Raw genomic sequence first — 21844 nt, 5'->3', positions numbered from 1 at the left:
ACGAAGAAACAAAAGCAGCGAACAGACCTGTACTGTGTGCAGCAGTCAGGCATTTGACAGTTGTTTGCTCCAGCAGAGGTTCTGAGTAGCACAAAAGTAAAGAAGCTGAAAGCAAAGCCATCATCTGCAAGCGGTGGCCTCAGCTGCAAATCAGGGGGCAGCCCTTCTCCCTGCGTAGTATAGAAAGCATCATTCATTGTGCATGGCTTCATTTACGTCCAAACACAGAGAAAGCAATCATCATTGCTAGCACCAGTTTTTAATAGCAAGGGTGGCCCCACATTTTTATCGACATAATTGGACATTAGCTCACAAAGACTATGGAGTTAATACTTAGAGGGAAAAATAATATATATATATAGTGGGCAAGAGTAATAGTGCTCTTATACTGGTTACTTTTTCCTCTTAGGCTTTCTTCTCTTGAACAATGACCGTATTTAATGCAACAGTTTAATTTTTAAGCTAAGTAAGTCCACATTTCTATTATCCGTTTTGATTTTAGCACAAGTGGAGTTTAGAACACTGATGATCATGTATGTGAGGAAAAAGACTGATGAGTTTTATTGTAGCGATTACTCGAGTCAAACCACTGCTTTCTTAAAATGGGATTCGCAGGAAATTTCTTCTAAAGGCAAACCCCATGAAAGGCATATTTCTTCATTAGCAACTGGTTTTAAAGGTACCATGGCTGTATTTATCCATGTACCTTCCTATCTAGGTGTAAAATGCCTGCTGAAATGCTTGTTTCCCCCTCCCTCAGCTCAACTACCAAACAAGAAATATTGGAGATTTTATTCCATCTTAATCTGTTGTTTTAAAAATCTATGTTTGAGACTCTTGTTTCAGAGTCCAGCCTTTACAGACACTGTACCTGGATAGGGAAAATGATTTCTCTCTGGGGTAATTCATCATGCATATACAAAAAAAAAAAAAAGTACCAACAACAAAGGAGAGACCGGAATATATACCCAAAGAAGAGTGGAAAATTAAAGCAACCATCTGGTGAGTTCAAGCCAAATACAAAGTCCCTACTTTTTGCCTGAACCATCTAGATGTGTGTACCACCCCTCTGCTTTATTTTACCTATGGAAACCTGACCTAAACAGCTATCCTATATCATTAAGTTGTCCAGGAAGATGAAAGTTTAAATACATGTCAGACAAGCAGCAGCATCTGGTGCAATTCAGTAATGATAGTCTCCCCCAGAGAGCTTCAGTATTGGAACAACTTTTAGAACTGAGGAGATCTGGTTGACTTATGTAAAGAAAATAATGTTCTAGCCAAACATTCTCCCTGTTCACAAGTACTAACTTTTGCCCCATCTTCTCCCATTGTAGGAAACAGACAAAATAAAATCCCTACCTGCAACATCTCACTATATCTGTAATTACATTTGATGCAGCCAAATAATGGACTTTGGATACAAACGATCAGCCTTGGTAATCTTGCACTGTAATTATTTTTAAAAATGTTTTTCCATACTTCTTTCTAAATACATTATTAGTCCTAGGGGTTTCCCCCAGAGTCAAGAATAATGCCTGATTAAGAATTGTTTAAGGGGACCACATAAAATTTAACAAGTTTAGATGCTTTCCCCAACAGACTGTTAAGAGATCATATAAGCTTAGATAGATGAGATCATTTAAAAGAAGGAATGATCATGGTGATATTTGTGCGTGAATTGCTCTCTCCTACGCTGCACTACAAACGTCACCGTACCAAATTTACACACCACTCAACACAGAATAGAAATCAAGTTTAAATGCAATGTTTTTCATTAATAGACTGGGGGAAAAACTTGCAACAAATATGATGAAGTTTTAATACCTTTATTACGTAAACAAGTGGTGCAAGATAAGTAAAAAATACTAAGAATCCAAGAGATAAAGCAAAGGACATAAAAGACACTTTACAGAAGATAATCTATTGTCAGCAAATACACGTAAAAGGGTTTTTTTTTAATCTCATTGGTAAATAAAAATGCAAATTAAAGACCAGTCCAATACCATTTCACCCATTTATCAGTGATTTAAAAAAATAAGAATGCCCAATTCTGCCAATCAGTATGGTGACATGATAAACTGATAAAATAGTTCTGAAAAATAAAGCATTGCATGTTCATACCTTTCACCCAGTAATTCTACTCCTTGGTTTCCACCCCAAGAGACTGATTCTAAACATTAAAAAAAAAAAAAGCTATAGGAACAAGATGTGTGTTGCAGCACTACCTATAATATTACAAAATAAAAACAGCCTAAATAGCCCAAAGCAGAGAGATTCTTAAGTACAGTAATACACAGCTGCCTAGAACAGTTTGCAGTTTTTTTAATGACGTTTAAGCTGATCCATAAGAATACAGGAAAATGTTACTTTGTAGCGCTGAAAAGAACACGATACAAAATGATATACACTATAAGCCTACTACTCTATGACAAAACCCTGTAATGACATGAGGATTTAAAAATCTCTTATTTTCAGCACTTTCCAGATTTTATTCAGGATGCCATTTAATGTTTTTCAATACATTTTAAAATGTCATGTTTTTACTAACACTTCCAAATGCATTGCCTTGTTTTCAAAACATTTCTGTCTAAAGCAAAACCCTATGTTTGCGAAGACTCATGAAACATCATAATATCTATCACGAAAATCTCAAATTATTTTATTCATCATCATTTGCATTGTGAGTATAGAAAATCTTCTATGTATGTGGCCAGCCAGCTGAAACATGTAGGGAGCCCCTCCAGTCAGGGCTCTCTGAGCATCCACACTCATTCTGCTTCTGAGAGTCCTTTTCAGAAACCACGGCTGTGCCGAGCACCTGTTAATATGCTGTGCTTACAAGCCCGCGGCAGCAGAGGGAATGTTAATGTTTCTAATATTTTGGAGAGAACCAAAACCAATTTCTTTTTTCCCCCAAGTGGGAGTGTCAAGAAGGAGCCCTTCACCCAAATATGATTATTCTGCTCCTAAGAGAGAACATATTCTTAAAAGGGCGGGGATGGTGTTTATTTCTATGATGTATACATTGCCTCCTTTACTGTTAGATTTTATAAATAATACCCTTTGCAGCATCCACCGCAGGGCAAAGGTGAACTGACATTCCATTCTTTCAGAGAGAAATATCATTTGTCTCCCCCTACTTTTGCCCCCCAAATCCCTCTTTGCACTTGTGGTCACCCCTTTGATATTTGAATGTAATACTGAGCCATCTCTACACTTAGGAAACTGAAATCCTAGTAAAAGACAAACTGCGAAAGAGACGGAGAAAAGGGGGGAGAGAGGGGGGAAAGGGAGACTTAAAGCGGTTGCACTTACACTCCAGCAGTTTTTCCAGAAACAGGGGAGGCAGTAGTTCTTATGTTTGTGATGTCAAATTGCAGAATGAAATTCAGCAAAAATCTTTTCTTGACGCGAGGGATGTGAACTATATTCTAGGATATGTATTCGGTGTGATCCTTTGTTCTAGGTACCAGCATTTCTTTTCCTAAAATTTTTCGTTCTCGCTCAAGAAAACGGAAACAGTATTATTTTGATAGTCCCTTAAAGGCGCCTTTCGAAACATCTCTCTCGAGAAAATATCACGACAACTCATCTCTGGCGTACTTCAGTTAAGAACCGAGTCCGAGTTGTTTCAACATATACTTTGCTGGCCCCCAAATTCGTGCTTTCACAGACATCACTAATCAAATAGCCAGGAACCGTATCTTTAGCCAACCTGCGTTTCGTGGGCTAGAAATGCGCTCTTGTCAGAGATCGTGTTATTTTAAAGGCAGAGCTGTTATTCGGGGGCCTGAGAAAGTCGCGGGCTTTTGTCAGGGCTGAAGCGGGCTCGGGAATGCCTGCAGCGCGGTGGAAGGCAGGTCTGAGGGCCCTGGTCGTTAACATGTTTCCAGGGAGTGCCCACACTTTCTCCGCGACGCTCAGCTCGAGGCGCCCGGTGGGAGCAAGGCGACCGCCTGTGACAGGAATAGAGAATTTCTGTGAAGGACAGGAAGGGGGGGAGAGGGTGCCTGCCGCCAGTCCCCGGGTCACCGCGGCTCAGGGACCCGCACGAGTTTTAGCACTCCTCCTATTAACAGCTACTTGCGGAGGGTTGTTTACCGCCCGCGTGCGCGACAAGCACAAAACCGAGCCCACTCCCGGACCAGAGCCCCGCCCCCTCCCCTTCGACTCCCCTCTTGCCCCCCAAACTCATTAATTCAAAACTGCCTCCCTGCCAGACACTCCCATTGGCTCCCAACCCGACCAATGAGAACCTTGCAACAGTTTCACCTGGTTCCCGCTTCCTAAATAAACAAACAAACCGTCCCGAGGCAGTGCCAGCTCTCCACCCCGGCGCGGCCCGGGACACACTGCGCTCCGCCCTCGTCGCCACCTCTCGCCCCTCTCCGGCCCAGTGGGGCCAGGGCTGGGGCGCCCCCGTCCAGCCCACATTGCGGGCCGCGCTCTCCTCCGCCACTCCCCGCCTCCTCCCGCCCCCTCGTGCCTTCGTGGACTCCTCGGTAGGAACAGCGTGGCCGGGCAGCCCCGCCTCCTCCCGTCAGTCCTCCCGAGGCCCGCAGGCCCCGAGGTTAGCCGAGCGTCTAGGCCCGGAAGAAGGCGGGCCCGCTGCCCCCTCCCCTGCGCACCTTGGCTGGCGGGGGCTCGCGCCCCACCGCTGCATGGGTAGCTGGAGCCGCAGGGCCCGCCGCGTGAGGCAGCGGTCACGTGTTGTTTTGCCCGCCGCCGTGCGCTTTGAGTTGAGTGGGCGGGGGCGGGGCCGAGGCGGGAGGGGGCTAGGGCGGGCGGACAGGGGTAGACGGCTTCTTCCCCCAGCCCTCCCTTCCCCGAGCCCCCCCGCCTCCCCCTCGCTCATTTTAAAACCACCGTGCATCACCATGGCGAGTGGCTCCTTCGCTCGCGACCAAGCGACGAGGAGACTGAGGGCTGCTGCAGCGGCAACAGCGGCGGCTCTCTCTGCGGTGGCGACCACCCCACTTCTTTCCTCGGGCATCCCTACCGCACTCATTGGGACCGGGTCGTCTTGTCCGGGAGCCATGTGGTTCTCCACGGCCACCGGCTCCCGGTCAGACTCGGAGTCTGATGAGGAGGACCTCCCCGTCGGGGACGAAGTCTGCAAACGCGGCTACCTTCGGAAGCAGAAGCACGGCCACAGGCGCTACTTCGTGCTCAAACTCGAGACAGCCGACGCCCCGGCTCGGCTGGAATACTATGAAAACGCCAGGAAGTTCCGGCACAGTGTCCGCGCCGCGGCGGCGGCGGCGGCGGCGGCTGCCTCCGGAGCCGCGGTCCCCGCGCTCATCCCGCCGCGGCGCGTTATCACCCTGTACCAGTGCTTCTCCGTGAGCCAGCGAGCCGACGCCAAATACCGACACCTCATCGCCCTCTTCACCCAGGATGAGTACTTCGCCATGGTGGCCGAGAACGAGTCGGAGCAGGAGAGCTGGTACTTGCTGCTCAGCCGCCTCATCCTCGAGAGCAAACGCCGCCGCTGCGGCACGCCGGGCGCGCTGCCGGATGGGGAGCCAGCCGGGCCGGCGGCTGCAGCGGCGGCGGCCGAGCCACCCTTCTACAAGGATGTGTGGCAGGTAATAGTCAAACCCAGGGGGCTGGGGCACAGAAAAGAGCTGAGCGGCGTGTTCCGGCTCTGTCTTACCGACGAAGAGGTGGTGTTCGTGAGGCTGAACACCGAAGTGGCCAGCGTGGTTGTCCAGCTCTGGAGCATCCGTCGCTGCGGGCACTCGGAGCAGTATTTCTTCTTGGAAGTCGGCAGGTCCACGGTCATCGGCCCCGGGGAGCTCTGGATGCAGGTCGATGACTGTGTGGTAGCCCAAAACATGCACGAGCTGTTTCTGGAGAAGATGAGAGCCCTGTGTGCCGATGAGTACCGAGCCCGCTGCCGCAGCTACACCATCAGCATCGGCGCCCACCTGTTAAACCTGCTGTCCGCTAGGAGGCACCTGGACACGCTGCCGCGCGAGCCCGGCGGCTGGCTGAGAAGGTCCCGCTTTGAGCAGTTTTACCACTTCAGGGCCATCGGCGACAGGGAAGACGAGATGCCCCTCACCAGGCGCTACCTGACACCCAGCGAACCCGTGCCCACCTCCAGGCGAGCAAGGCTGCACCTGCCTAGAGCGCGCAGGTCCAGGAGAGCGATTTCAGTGCCTGCCAGCTATTTTCGCCGCCTCCCATCCAGACCGGTACGTGTCCCGTATCCTGCAGAAGTCCCGAACCACAGAGCTGGCCTGTCTCCTGAAGCCTCTGGATCTGGCAACTCTGGGGAAGAAGACAGTCCCCAAGGCCAAGAGGCTCAGGAAGGAAACGGAGGTGACTACATGCCCATGAACAGATGGGGCTCGGGCAACGGCCAGGGTTCCGGAAGTGGCCAGGGCTCGAGTGGCCAAGGCTCCAGTAGCCAGGGTTCAGGAGGAAGCCAGTGCTCTGGCGGGGAGCCGGGCTCCGGTGGTGGCCAGGGCTCAGGGAGCCAGGGTGCAGGAGGAAACCAGCGGTCAGGAGATGGCCAGAGCACTGCAGGTGGGCAAGGCTCGGGCAGTGGCCAGGGAGCCAGCGGCGGTGGACATGGCTCCAGCGGTGGGCGGGGACCCGGAGATGGCCATGGCTCAGGCGGGGGTAAGAGCCACGGAGGGGGTAAAGGTTCAGGAAGTGGGAAAATTTCGGAGGGCAATGGTGAGCGTGGAAAATCTCTGAAGAAAAGGTCCTACTTTGGCAAATTAACTCAAAGCAAGCAGCACATGCCACCCCCTCCACCTCCACCTCCACCGGCTGGAGCAACTGGTAGCAAAGGGAAGTCTGGGGGAAGGTTCCGACTTTACTTTTGCGCTGACAGGGGAACCCCAAAAGAACGCAAAGAGGCCAAGGAGCTCAAAGACTTAGAGACACTGGAAGGTGCAGCTCAGGGGCCCCACAGAGCCAGAGCTTTTGACGAAGATGAGGATGACCCTTATGTGCCAATGAGGCCGGGGGTGGCTGCCCCTCCCCCAAGCTCCAGTGACTATATGCCAATGGCTCCTCAAAATTTGGCTCCTCAAAACTTCGCTCCTTCAAAAATGCACCACTCTCGATCACCTTTTGAAGATTCAAGAGGGTACATGATGATGTTTCCCAGAGTGAGCTCACCACCTGCCCCAAGTCCCCCGAAAGAGGCAGATCCTGAAAAGGAGGATGAGTCAAAGGACAATGACAGTGAGAGTGACTATATGTTTATGGCTCCTGGAGCCGGTGCAATTCCAAAAAAACCCCCAAATCCTCAGGGTGGCTCTTCCTCTAAAAACTGGAGCTCTTACGTTTCCCTGCCAAACCCTTTTCAGGGCTCCCCATTGGGACAGAGTGACCACAGTGAGTATGTACCAATGTTACCTGGAAAGTTCCCAGGGAAGGGCCTAGACAAGGAAGCCTCATCCAGCGGGGGCCCCAAAGATGCAGTTTCAAAGCCTTCAGCTGAGGGGTCATTCTCAAAGCGTGGAGATGGGGCGTCACTGACAAAGCCTTCAGATGACGGCCCCCCCAAGAACAAGGCTAAAAGACCTAACAGCCTCTCTTTCATCACAAAAGGAAATAAAATCAAGCCAAAATCACAAAAGCCCACTCGTGAACAGAGAGGAGCTGACAGCTCTCATGACTACGTCAACATTGACTTCACTAAGAGAGAGAGCAATGTGCCAGCCCCCTTTATTCACGGACTGCCAGGTTCGTGGGGCATCATTGCGGGCCCCAGACTGTCAGCCTTTTCTAACTATGTGAATGTTGAGTTCGGACTGCCATTTCCAAACCCAGCACACAGGCTCTCGAATCTTTTAAGAGCCATTCCAGGTGCCAACCCCCTTTATCTGGAAGGTGCTAGGTGGCCACTTGTGCCTCTTCCTCCCAACACTGCAGGTGGCAGTGCGAATGAGGAAGAGGGTGACTACATTGAAGTGATTTTCAATCCAGCAATGACACCAGCCGTGCCTTTTGGTGACAGGGCCATTCGCTATGATGCCGAAACAGGTCGCATCTATGTGGTCGACCCATTTTCAGAGTGCTGTATGGACATTTCGCTCTCCCCCGGCCGCTGTTTCGAGCCACCACCTGTAGCCAGGCTGCTGCAGGAAGAACAACAGCCGGAGCGAAGACGCCCGCAAAGCCGTTCGCAAAGTTTCTTTGGGTCGGCCAGGGCCGCGGTCTCAGCTTTCTCAACGGATAGCCTCGAGAGAGATCTCTCGAGCCCCTTGGCCGCGGCCGCTGCTGCTTCGGCAGCTGCGCCCGCCCTAGCCTTGAGCCAGGCGTTTGCCGCCGCCTCTGCCCTCGTCGTGGCCCCGGGCGTCGGGGCAGCCGCCAGGGGCTTGGAGGCCGCCGCAGGCTTTAACTCCGCCTCCGCCCGCTGGTTCCAACCTGTTGTTGGCGCCGCGGCCGCGGCCGCCGCCGAAGCGGTCAGGGGGGCCCCAAACGTGGCCGGTGGCTCGAACCTGAGAGCCCCCAACCCATTTGCAGACCTAGCTGGCGGTGAGAACGGGGCCGCAGCGGCCGCCCCCCGACCGCCGCCGCGCCGCCCGGTGCCGAGACCCCCGGGGCGAGAGGATCCTGACGAAGACGACGACGATGACGACGACATCTACGTGAGAATGGACTTTGCCAGACCTGACAACAAGAAGTTCGACTCTCCCCGCAGAGGTGGGTAATTTGGGAATTCATTTCCCGAAGTTAATGGTTATTGCTTAGTGAATAGATGTCTACGACATTAGGAAAAAGTGAATTAACATTCCATTAACTGGTGCCTGTTTAGCAAGAAAAGTAGAATTCAGTTTTCACTATGTGCAATACCGTGTGATCTTTGCAAAAACTTAAGTTTGGATCCAGTCATACATTTATCTGGAAAAAAAAATCCGCTTATCATTTAAACATTGGTTCTACTTTTTAGGAGTAAAGTTTAAGAATGTATATATCTATCATGAGGATGCTTTCAAACATCCTTCCCTAACACTTAATGCCTTATGCAAACAGGACACCATTAATTGGATCCTATCAACTCCTTTTTAAATCAATAGGTAAAAGCTACTTTGCTAATACTCATATTTGCATTTGCAAATACTCATATTTGGTTACAAGAATTTTAATAAGCACAGAATATTAAGCTGCAACCACAGACTGTAACTTTTGGGGGAGGTACACTTTCTCCTTCAAAAGTTACTTTTTAAAAAAGCAGTCATTGTTAATTTTTAAAAAAGCAGTCCATTTTTATGCTGGTTTGCTGGTGATTTACCAAGAAGGTTAAATCTCCATTGTTAGCTTGAATGTCTGGAGGGCACAACGTAATCTGAAACAACAGGTGATTAAAAGAAGAGCGTGTTTCCCTCCGAATGTGTTGTTGTGTTGATTTGTTTCGTTTTACACAGGATACGTTGCCAGAAACCTTGAGTGTTCCTTTCCTGTCACTAGTAGTGAAAAGGAAGTCACCTTCGCTGTGCCTCATTTTCTTCCTAAAACTCCCCCCAAAGAGGGAATGGTGACAACTTGATAATGGGTATGAATATTGTTTGAAAGGTTTAAAAAGCATTGAAAAGCATCTAATTGGTGTGTCTTGTGGGAAATCCAGTAAAGCAAGATAATATGGCTAGGGGAAGACCTGACCCCAGGGACAGCCTACCCTGGAACAGTGGAAGTGTTTTAAAGGGTTACTTTTCCAAAGGAAGAAATAAGGAAGAGTAGGAGCTGTCAGAATTGAAAGGAGGACTTTGAGTAAATCTCTGTACTTTCTGCAATGTTATCAGTGCGTCTGCAGACATTCTCAAGAAATGATTTCTGAAGATGATGTCTCCGTAGTCTCTGCCTTCCCTCCTCAGTAAGAATGTGCTGCTTTCCCAGTGCAGAGAAGGGATGGACCCCAGGAGTTTTCATTCCAGTAGTCAGTTTAGTGAAGATTTTTGCTTTGCTTGCTTTGTGGAATGCTTTTGTGATTGGATCTCTGCCCACTGTGCTTGATCAGGCAGAACAAGTCGGGGACTGATCACAACAGTCACCTAACAAGCTCCCTATTTAGTGCAGGTGTAGCCTACTCCCCTGCCCCCGCTCCCCGCTTTAGAAATCTTGCCATACAAAAACTCACATTTGCAGCACACATTAAAGAGCGATCATTAAGATGACAAAAGGATGGTTTGGCTTGCCAGGGGATCTCCTTTAAATTCAGATCTCCTTTAAATTTTGACCCCCCCATCCCCCGCCCAAAATACATGCACGTGCATGCACGCGCGCTCTTGCACACACGATCACCACCACTGCCAGACCCATGTATTTAAAATATGTAATTCTGCTTTCAAGAAACTAACTCACAGCCAGCTTTTCAGGAACAGATCTGTTTTAGTCTGTAAAGTACACTGAAAATTGGTCTCAAGCTTTTGCTTGAATCCAACTGCTAAAGCTACCATTGTGATATTGATGTATTGCGTGCCAAAGCTGCCCGTTTCCCTGTGGTTCTTTGTAAAGGACATGTTTTCTGGGATGTTTGTCTCTACTTTTCAATACTTTTTGTTTAAGCAGAGATTGCAATTAGCGAAATCTTGGTCCTGCAATAAACCCTGACTTCCCAAGGATTATCTAGATCCAATTATCATTATTTTAGCCTAAATTGCTGACTTATAAATAGCTTCAGATGATGTAGCTATTTGGGAGGTTTGGTGTTACCGAAATGTATTTCTCATTGAGGAAATTCCTGGCTTTATTGAGTAACTAGAGCAAGGAGGCTGCATCTGACAGGCAGGAAGGTGCATAGGTTAAAATAAGAGAATAAGTGTGAAAGCATTTGGGGACTTGAAAGCACTTCACAAAGATCTTTTTATTTTGTGATTGGATTAACCCTAAAGTGAAGTTTCCACAGTTTAAATTGATGGTGGTTTAGTTTCTTGCAAAAGTGATTGGTCCTGAGGGTGACTCAGACACATCATTTGCTGAGCTATATATAAAGGGAAGATACCTTGAAAGAACCTATTGCAGGAAATGGCATTTGTTTCCATTTTAATGTAAATTGATATAGTAGAATGTTGTCTGTGAAGTGCTAAGAACAGGACAGATAATTCTGATTAGTTGTTTTTTTTACTATAAAGCTGTAGAATAATTTTCACCCATTTTTTTTATCTCTCTTCACCTTCATATCCACATCAAATATGTGTGTATATATTTATCGTATATGTGTCATGTTAGAAAAGAAAAAATATGCTTTCACAGAGGAACAATGGCATAGCCTTTTTTGGGAGTTGTTTATCTCCAAGGGTAATTTTTTTAAAGATTTTATTTATTTATTTGACAGACAGAGATCACAAGTAGGCAGAGAGGCAGGCAGAGAGAGAGGAGGAAGCAGGCTCCCCGCTGAGCAGAGAACCGGATGCGGGGCTTGATTCCAGGACACTGGGATCATGACCTGAGCTGAAGGCAGAGGCTTTAACCCACTGAGCCACCCAGGCGCCCCTCCAAGGGTAATTTTTATTTATGGCCGGCACTTAGAACAGTGCCTAGCACCTAGTAAGTGTTGTATAAAAATTATAGAACCACCATTGTCATTGATGTTATTGTTATCATTACCTGTAGAGACACGAAATTCTCTGTCCTCAAATCCCACTTCTCAGTCTTTACTTTCATTTAAAATGGTTTACGTGGTTGTTCAGGGTGGGGGTCTTTATAGTTGGGATCTGCTTAAAATGAGTAACAATGAGGTGTGTCTACAAAGCAGGGAGATGGCTTTGTTCATGTTACACAAAATTAATACATAATCTCATTTACCTGCAATTACATTTCACATAAGTACTTAAGAGGCATTCGTTCAAGGCAATTTGAAACACCCAGAAATATAACCTGGACTTTACTTTTTTAATGTATTACATGATTTTTAAAGGACAGAATCTTCACATTTTAAACACATGGGCTGTAAGCAAGAGCATTTAGGAGGAGAATGTAGTTTCCTATTTGGTTTAGTCTGACTCCTGACTCATGTATGCATTTTTGCCTCTTCTCCTCCTGGGTTGGAGGTAGAATTCAGAGTTTGAAGGGACTTAAGTGAAAAATTCAGATTTTTCCATTCCAGAGATAGGAGGATAAGGACAGCTTCAGAAGGGACAAGAGAATTGATCAGCCAAAATTAGTCATATTGTGATAGCACTTGGTATTAGAAAGCAAAAAAAAAAAAATCCATAGTAACCACCTTTTGAAATGTTCGATACTGTTATTAACATGCAGAGGTGTAAGCTTCTTTTCAGCGTGCGACTGCCAAATCCTTTTGCTATAAATCACAGGGGCTAAGAGCAAATTGCTTTTGTTGTACTGGACTTAGTTGTTATAAATTAATAGAATAAAATCTCCATATAGCAGAGATTTTTCCATCACCATTGATGGGACACTTATTTTAAGCAACATTTACCACCATCCCTGAAAAGAAAAGGTAGACAGTCATTTGGAGTAGAGGTAAGTGACCTCTAACAATTAAAGAGGACTTCATTCAATTAAAGTTAACTGAAGTCCTTGGCAGTCACTATGCGTTTGCATTCATCCTAATAGTGATGCTTCCAGGGCAAAAATTTCGGCCACTAGCAAAACGTCTTTAAACAAGGACTAGGACTTTAACTGAGCATAGCAGAGTATCACACATGCATGAAAACACAAACAAGGTCGCTTGCTTTCCTATTCTCTCCCGGATCATTAAAAATGAACCAAAATACTCTAGAGTCACTAGAAGGCAACTGTTTAGGGGAACAAACTCGGGCTTCTTTAGAATGATACAAAAACCTTCATGTTGGAATAGGTGAGAGTAATCAGTACAGCGAGAAATCAATATTGTGTATGATTTGAAAAGGACTGTTGTTGAATTGTTAACTTGTTGCCTGAGGAAATGTTTAACAGTTGCATACTGCTGTGTAATCTGCAAAATACATTCACATTCATTATTTTACTGGGGGACAGTAGGTCCTGGAACTGAAGCTGCTGTTAAGAACTTTCCCATGGTCAAAGAGGTAAGTGACAGAGCTAAAAATCAAACCCATACATCTGATCTTGAATCCAGTGCTCCACCCAGCCCATCACACCTTCTCTCATCGGATGTTCAATCTGTTATTTTCCTATTGATGAAAGGTTATTATATTAGGCAAGGTTGAAAAAAAATTACAAGTTTTCTTGAATTTAATAGTAGCAATTCCGGGGGGCGGGTGGGTGTAATTCGTTCAGAGTGTTACAGCTGTGAACCATCTGCCATAGTGTGGGTAATTTTCATCACGTTGAACTGTTTGCCATGGCTCCCAGATAAAAGAATTTGACATGGACTGAAATTGAATGTTTTAAATCTGGTTTGGGGAGGAGTTTGCTGATCTCTACCTCTTCAACACAAATGGCATGTGTTGCTATTTGGGTCCCCCCGGGAAACGCTGCAAGGAGTGGAAAGTGAGATGGAGGTGCCTTCCCTAAACTTCCATTAATGGTCATTTCCTTAACTGAAGTCAGAGAGCTTTGGTTTTCCTAATAACCCATTGCCATTTGCTGGGTACAGTCAAAAGTCTCTTAATTTCATTTTTCCATGTGTATCAAATCTGATATTCTAATTTAAACCGTCACAGTGGGCACAACAGGATAGAGTGAGACAGGTAGAAGCCAAAGGGTGCTAGAAATAGATGCTCCTCATTTGTTTAAAAATCAAAGTTGCTCTTGGCAGTCAGGCAATAGATTTTAGAAGCCTTGAAAATCAAATCCTCGGGACATAAAAATCCTTGTTTAAAATTAAATTCATTTTCTTTAGCACCTTTTTTTTAATGTTTTAAGACTATGTAAAAATAGCCCAGACGTTTTATTGCCACTATTGGAAAAATCAGTTTTGTAAAATGCTTAATTAAAGCCTGCAGTATGTTTTGTCTAAGATGCCAGGCTCTCAGAAGTTTAGGATCATTCACTGAAAAACATTGCTTGGTCCTGAGTAAAAAATGAAAAATTAAAAAGGCTACCTTTTATAATAATGAAATGAATACATTGCAACACATTCAGTTTCTACCACGACTATCAGCTTGCAAATTTTAGAGCTTATTGATAACATTGCCAAGATATTGTGCTTGCCATATGAACTTAAAATATATGCTCTTGCAATTCTGCCTTGGCTATTGGTCATATAGCATCAGGTCCTACATTTCCATATTCTTTTAGAAAAACAGAGTCTTCTTTTGAAAATGTGGGCTGAATGCTGGAGAAATAGGATTTTTTAAAGAGTTTTCTAAATGTAGACACTATCCTGTTACAGGTTCACATTCTTTTCCAGGACACCTTATAATTTCTTTTCCAGGACACCTAATAATTCATTTTTTAAAAATTTTGTTTATTTGGGAGAGAGAGAATGAGCATGGGGAGGGGGAGGGGCAGTAGGAGAAGCAGATTCCCCCAGCTGAGCTGGAAGCCCAAGGTGAGATTCCATCCCAGGACCCCCAGATCATGACCAGAGCTGAAGGCAGACACAAAACCGACTGAGCCACCTGGGCACTTCAAAAGGGTCCCATAAAATTTTCTGGTTGATCCCTTTTAAAACTAATGGAACACATCTACTTAAATAGTTATTTAGTGAAACAGGAAAGTTACTCTTTCTCACTAGCTTAATAATACCCCTTTCTCATGGGCTAGGGTTGTACTGGTTGTACTATATGAGTCTTGCCCTCACGTGCCTTCTGCCAAAGGTGTGTCCCTGATTATAGGAAACCATATCGTCTCCTGGTCTCTCCCTGGCTGAAAAGGTGAGGACTGCTCTGGGAGTCCCATGGAGGGGCCCATGGAGGACTCATCCCCCAAAACTGCAGGTTGCTTGTTTCTATACCACAGCCTGTAGGGGCTTAGCTTGTAGGAACAACCTTCCTTGAAGAGCTCCTTGTTTTGCAGGTCCCAGGCATGGCTGCCTGCTCTACTCTCACTTTTTGGCACAGAGGCTGCTGGGCCAGTGTTTAAAGCTATTTTCATGGTAGGGTTGACCACAATATGTCTGACGCTAGCCAGACCTTCTGGATTTACTGAATATCCAATTCCCCCCCTAAACTGTAGTGACTTTCGCTGGTTTTCATAATTTATATTATCTGCCTATCTATAATTACTAATTTTCTCCTCGTAAGCCTGAACCTTAGGGAGAATATCAATGAAGTCTAACTCTAAATGCATCTTGGATTTTATTCACATGTGTACCCATGGTACCCTGGAAAGTTGGACCAATAAATGTTGTGCCTCCAGCCTCCCAGGCTTGCCAACACTGTCCTCTCCCTCTGAGCCACTGGGGTTTAGGGGGACACTCTTCCTCTTGCCACAGTTTAAATATATTTTCCTGGAGTATTAAATTGAAGCTTCAAATACATCCTTCCACAGAAATGAGGTGTTGTAAGTGATGGTTGGGTATGGTCAAAGTAGCTCCTCTGTTTGTTCAAGAACTGCATAGGTTAATGTAGGCATGTGTTAGATGAACCTACGAACCTATCCACCTTTTATTTATAACATTGCTTCTGCGGGATAATTTATTCTGAGTTTCAACCAAACAATAAGCCTGGGAATATGTCTCTTGTAAATTAGAGACCGCCTATATGAGAATTCTTGTAACTTGCATTCTTTAAGTCCACAGTAACTAGGCAGCAAAGTGAAGTGGCCCAAGTGTGTGTTGGGAGGTAGTAGAGAAGTTGACCCCAAGATAAAAATCCCAGAATAGTTTGTATCCAGATAATCAAGACTGGAATGAACATGCCTACATGCTCCAGGGCCTGCTAGTGAAGGGCAGGTGTATGACAATTGAAACTGTCCTTTGACGAGATGGAGGTTTACAAGTGTCATCAATTTCCCTTAGAGATCCTTTTGACTATTCTGTAACACACCCGTTGCCCCCATGGGGAGAAGCATCTACTCTTCTGTTCCAGGAAGGAGACAATAGTCTGGTATGATTGATGTAAAGACTAGCAAGAGTTAGTGTCAGTTTCCACCCTTGAGGGACATCACTTCGATTTTTTATCAGTTCCTAGAGAATCACCCTCCTATATGTTCACAGGACACAGAAAGGTGTGATGATCCATTCTTATTGGGAAAGAGAGAGAGAGAGAGAACTATATTAAGCCAGAGGCAACACCAAGCTACAGAATATACTTGTGTTATTGTACATTCATCTTCGGGGTCTCTGCTTCCATTTCTCTTCATTCCCTTTCATTTGTTTTTCTTTGATACTTTGCTTGGCTGCCCCCGTTTGTGTGATCACCAGTTGATTTCAGGGAGACGGTGTTGATGAATAAGTGTAATGAGGAAGTTCAGAAGAACTTAAGAAATAGTGTTGTGAGTTCTAGGCAAATAGGACTTGAAGAGATAACTAAGGCACTGAGATGGGAGAGAGTGGAAAGAGAAAGAAGAACTGGATTCATTGTTATCATTTTGGCTCTCTCTGGGCAAGGGAACCATTGCAGCTTTGGCCTTCAAACTGTAATAGAGGCCTGTTTATGATTCGTGTAAAGAGGTCTGGAATGCCCTGGAGGAACAGCTTTCTTGGCTCACCCTACAAATTTCCAGGGATATTGAAGTCATGTGTGCTTTATTAGTATATTAAGGATTAATGCTGAGGTTTGTAACATTATACAAATTGAAACAGAAAAGTTTACTTCACTTGTTTTCGAGAAGACTATAATACTTGCCAGGTTTGGGGGGCAGGAGTCAGAAAATGTGCTGACCTGTTGGAGTCCAATGAGATTTTTTTCTCCTTTACAGAGAAAAATTGCTTGGAGAATCCACCTCCCATTAAAAGGGGTGGAACTAACTCATCCTTAAATATAAGAATATCCAATAAGGTCATCATTTGTAACCTGTCAGTATCGAGTGGCACGACACAGCAAAAACATGCCACATTATTCAAAATGTCACCGTTTACTTTTCTGGTGGTGAAATGACCTCAAAATGAATAAGAGACAAAAAAAAATGAACAAGAGACGGAACTAATATGTGATTATCAGCCCTTTGATACTCATTTAGCAGAGCATTTCTGGTGGGGTTTTAATCCTGAATTGCTTTCCTTTGCCACCCAGCAAGCTTCTGAGTTACTTCCTTCGGCTCTTCTTTGGAATGTGCTCAGGGAATGTAAACTCATTTTAATATTGGCCTCAGTGAAACAGGATTACCAAGGTAAATCTGTGGCTCCAGTTCCCATAGTGCGTTTTGAAAGCAAATTAAATTATTTGGGGATTAACTTGTATAGGATAGCATTATTCATTTCTACTAGCATAGTTAATCAAGAGCTGACAAATATATTTCATAATGTAAACTTGAAGTCACACCATTATTTTCTCGGTTTTCAGTGTGTTATGAAACATTCAGTCAGCATTGGCAGAGGTGGTATTGGAAAGCAACTGAAATATGAATCAGTTTTTCAGTAAAGTCTCATTTAAACAAGAGTAAAGAAGAAAGTAAAACAACTCAAGTGGCAACAAACGCCCTTAATTTCAGGCTCAGTATAATTGTTGATGTAGTCGTCATATGAGGCTTAATTTGTATGTTTCTAGAAAAGATATGAAATGTGATATATAGGTTAGTCAGAAATCCCTTTTAAAGTACATTCAGTGTGCTATATAGAAGCATGTTTTTATATCAAAACAAAGTAGCAAATGAAATTAGCTGAGGTAGCTTTCTAGCCTTAAATTTCTGTTAAAAGTATCTAGCTGAGAGTTTGTGCAAAAGTCAATGATGCTCATTTTGCAACAGGTAATTGTGTTGCTCAGATGCACTCTTGTGGTGAACTCTTGGATACTTTTCATCCTGTGTAAACTTGATAGATCCACGGAACCTGAAATTCTCTAAACCCCACTGCTGACAGGAAAACTTAATATCTTTATTAATCTAGGGTGTTTTATTTTAATGTGACAACCCCCCCCATATAATGAGACTAATAGCCTCAAGTAGGTGGAAAGGGTGATGGACACATTTGATGACTTCAGGACACATTTGATGACTTCATCCACCTGCAAGTTTGTTACATTTTTTAAAACCTCCAGTGCAAGGATAAAGTTGTAATGTATACTGCTGCTTTAATACAAGATCTTGTACTTGAAGCCTTCTAAGGGCGGGGGAGGCTTTCCATGGATTTTTTTTTTTTGATTGATTGTAATGAGACAGAGTACATGGTACTTTGATGGGACCTGATCTTAAAGGAACACTAGCATCCCATAATCCATTTACTAACCATTTATCCCCATCCATCCCCTCTCCAGCCCAGTGCCTTCTCCAATGTACCAGACCCCCATTCCTCTTGTCCCACTCCCTGTTATGCACCCTCTCAATAAGCAGAAGGCCAAGAGAATAATACCAGAGCTGCTTTTTATTAGACAGATGAGGATGTCAACCAAATCTCCTTTACAGGTATGACTTTGCTCTTTTAGAATAAATTCAGTGACCAAGCCTGGAGTCTCTCGCCAAGGCTGTGCTCAGATCCTTTGACTCTGTGCCACAGAATCTGGTGAGGGCATAGTCAAGTGTGTAGGAGAAGACAAAAATTCTCTTTGCCCAATGCTTGGCTCACTTGGCGGCCCCACTCACTGGGAGGAAGTAGAACAGTGCATGCTCAAATGAAGTTGCCTTCCGCTGGAAATGTCAGAGTGACAGCCAGGGGGGCAAAAGAAGGAACTGCCCTTGAATTTTTGCCAGGCTGGTGCTAGTGTTTGTCACAGGTGGCTGACACATTTAGGCATGTCCACGCCAAGCCAGACTCCTCAGTATGGCTCTGAAAACCACTAGTTTGATTTCCTTTCATTTTAGAGGTGGGAGTTGGGGGATGGGGATGGGGGGAAGCACCTCACACTTTAATTCCAAAAGTAACTTTTTGTTCTGTCGTCTTTTTTTTTTTCCCTAGAGTGATTACATTGCCACAAAAACACACTTTAGAAGACAAGTGATGCTTATGAAGTTTCATCTTTGTCCACTCCAGATCTGCCTAAAAGAAAGAAAATTCAGAGGCTTCTGAATAGAAAACAGCCTGAATTTCTAAAAGCTGAAAAATGGATGCTGGCAGGTGAATGATCCCAACATAGATCATTTGTCTTGCTGCTTTATGGATCAAGTAATTTTGAGTGGAGAAATTCACTCTGTACTTTGTTTTTATTTTCTGGTTTTCCCTCCCCCCCAAATCTCTTTGAAAGGAAACAAATATTACAAAAGCAAGGCTCTCATAACTCCTTTCCCCCTTAAAAAAATGTTGTTTACATATGTATAAATGTGGCCAACACCAATTTCACCGATGTTTAACACTTAGATTTAGTTTTGAAGCCGAAAATCCTTTACACAAGAGCAGAAAAAGAAAAAAAAGTTACGTTCATGAGAAGGTAGGTATAATCTGGAATCTTTTTCTTCTGAGTACATAAAACATACATAATACATTTCTTGATCAAGGTGTTAAATGTCAGCTGGACTGATATCTTGATGCGACATATTCAGTATCTTAAAGACAGGACCAAAGGACAGACTACCACAGTTTTTTCTCATTAACAAAACTGCAACATTCTGTCCACATTAAATGTCAACTGAACTTATATCTTGAATGAGCACTTTCAACATTTTAAAGGCAGAACGGAGGAACAGATTATTTGTTCATATTCTGCGATGTTCTGCCTGCAAATCAATTGAGCATTTCCAAACCATTTTTTAAAATTTTGAAACCTACATTTTCCCCTTTAAAGAAACAAAGTTATTCAAAGTCTCTTCATAGAGCCCCTCTCTGCCTCTCTGGGCCTCCCCTCTCCGACCCCCCATTCTCCCCCTCTCTCTGGCTCTCTGCTGGACACACGCTTTCCCTCCCATGCCCAGGCCTCCTAGTAAGAGATCAGTTTCCCATATTCAAGAAATTGGTGTTGTATGCATCAATCAATATTCTGAAACTTAAGCCAAAAGGAACCTCTTATAAGGCCTGTTTTCCTTAAGGATAATGAGCCTTTATAAGATGTATCAAATTAAAAAATCAGAGCAAGCGTCCTCCTCCTGTTTTTGCTTGCCTCTGATGGAAACTGAAATAAGATTTTAGGAACCTGGACCTTTGAGACATGACACTAACAGGTGGTGATCACAGAGGATAGGTACAAAGGTCTTGAAGCTTGCTTAGAGCTTTGTTTCGTGGCGGCACACAAATTAGAACTTGTGCCATCACTGGCAAACGTCATCGTATCACAGATAGGTGTGAGTGTCTGTGTAACTGTGAGTGCTAGTGTGTGTGTGTGCACACATATTTGTGTGTATGCACACCTTTGTGTACCTGTGTCCACGTGATTGTGGGTGTACCTGTTATGTGAAACTCTGTTAAAAAAAAAAATTGCTTCGCATTTAATGTGCAACTTTGAAGTAGTGTACTATTTACCCGAAGTATTTTGCCACGCGGTTTTGATGTCTTTGAACGTGTACTATCTTCAAGCAGGCTTTCTAGTACATGTTGCTTAACTAACTTTTCCGAAGAGCCGAGTTGACTTTTGTTGTTTTTCCTTGCCTACCAACCAAAGGGATGGAGGGGGCTCTTTTTTTTCCCTCGTGAACGGGGCAGGGAGAGGATGTAACCGCAGTCCCAGTCACTCCTTCAGTGCCTGGTGATCGCGAGGGCAGTAGGTTTCGTCAGTTCCTTTAGACTCTTCTCTTCTCCCAACCTAATCAAATTGTGTGTTGTGGCTTTTGTTCAGTATGGTAACGGTGCACTCTATAGGCAGCCTTTCTTTAAGCCTTCTGTCACCATTTTTATTTTCAACTAAGTTTTAAGTCACAATCGTTCAGAATTGTGGAAAGCAAAGATGATTTGGGGGAAAATGCTCTGTTGCTTTATTTGTATATTAGGTTCAGGGGGCTGCTGGCAGACAGGGTACAACATGAGTGTAACACTTGCTGAATAAATAGATGGGAAACCCCATACACAATAGCACCTACAAACAGTCACAGGTACAAGTAGTCACAGGTACGTATAGTCACGGGTAGAGCATAACAAATATGCAGTCTTTCTGACACTAGTTCTTACTTTACAGACACAACTAGTTTATTCAGTATTGTGCTGGAAGAATCCTTTTAGAATATGTGTACCAGCATATCACTTACTTTCCAGCTACTGGTTTATGCTGCTGTTAAGAAAAAACAGTGATGGAACGATTAATATTATTATTTAATTTTATTTTTGTTTTTTTATTTTATTTTATTTTTCTTGGTTTTGTGACCTCTACATTTAATTTGGTATCAGACACAGTCACTTCGTCAGTAAAAACTAAAACTTTACAGTTCCGGTGGTTTATCATATTTGCTCTTTCTGCTTCACAGATCTGCTTTGAGTTGCTCTGGCTTTGTCTTCCTTTGTAAATACTCTTGTTTCTTTGAAAACATCTCATTTGCAGTTTGGGGAGACAACCTTGCAACTTTGTATAGTGTTTATATATATATCTGACTTGCCTTTCCATGGAGCTACTTGCAATAAATGTGTTCATGAAAGTTCTTACGTGTGGAGACTCATTTTTCTTAATAGCGTCGTCCCTACTCCATTGTAAATACACTTTTTCCGGCTCTGTGGAAGCACTTGACTGCATTTTTCAGAAAGAGCCATTGGGATGAGTTAGGATTTGGGTAAAGTTTACTATGCTTAGAAACACAGGGCTTCTCAGTGCTGTTAATACGTTAACCCCTTAGTCTCCAAATGTGGAGCTGGTAGTAGTGTAGAGCTTTGCTGAGTTTCCTTGCAGGACTGTGATGTATGAATATATATCAAATCGACCACTGGGTGAGGGTAAGGTAATCATTTACAGTTTTCTTTCATCTCCCTCTTCTGCCAGGTACTCTTGCCCTTTAATTGACTTCCTTTTCGTTCACAGCTACC

General features: G+C 44.3%; 1 protein-coding gene across 2 annotated transcripts; it reads left to right on the top strand.

Annotated features, from left to right (window-relative positions):
- The first annotated feature begins 4561 nt into the window (after positions 1-4561).
- IRS4 (insulin receptor substrate 4) lies at positions 4562-21166 on the top strand. 2 transcript variants are annotated; one of them, XM_032331513.1, is made up of 3 exons: positions 4562-8673; positions 12949-12995; positions 18866-21166. In XM_032331513.1, the coding sequence occupies exons 1-3, from the start codon at positions 4665-4667 to the stop codon at positions 18974-18976; spliced, it is 4167 nt and encodes a 1388-aa protein (XP_032187404.1). In that variant the 5' UTR covers positions 4562-4664; the 3' UTR covers positions 18977-21166. The 2 variants fall into 2 exon arrangements, with proteins under 2 accessions (XP_032187404.1, XP_032187405.1); XM_032331514.1 differs by lacking the exon at positions 12949-12995 and having other exon boundaries at positions 18866-18963.
- The last annotated feature ends 678 nt before the right edge of the window (positions 21167-21844 follow it).

Source organism: Mustela erminea, chromosome X, assembly GCF_009829155.1.
Source record: "Mustela erminea isolate mMusErm1 chromosome X, mMusErm1.Pri, whole genome shotgun sequence".
Lineage (NCBI taxonomy): Eukaryota > Metazoa > Chordata > Mammalia > Carnivora > Mustelidae > Mustela > Mustela erminea.
The sequence above is the reverse complement of the archived record's forward strand: the minus strand, read 5'-3'. Positions and strand labels throughout refer to the sequence as shown.

Coding starts and splice junctions, on each gene's coding strand:
- IRS4 (XM_032331513.1), top strand. CDS start 4,665: ATGGGTAGCTGGAGCCGCAGGGCCCGCCGCGTGAGGCAGCGGTCACGT. Junction 8,674..12,948: donor GTTCGACTCTCCCCGCAGAG/GTGGGTAATTTG, acceptor GGGGGACAGTAG/GTCCTGGAACTGAAGCTGCT. Junction 12,996..18,865: donor ACTTTCCCATGGTCAAAGAG/GTAAGTGACAGA, acceptor TTTTTTCCCTAG/AGTGATTACATTGCCACAAA.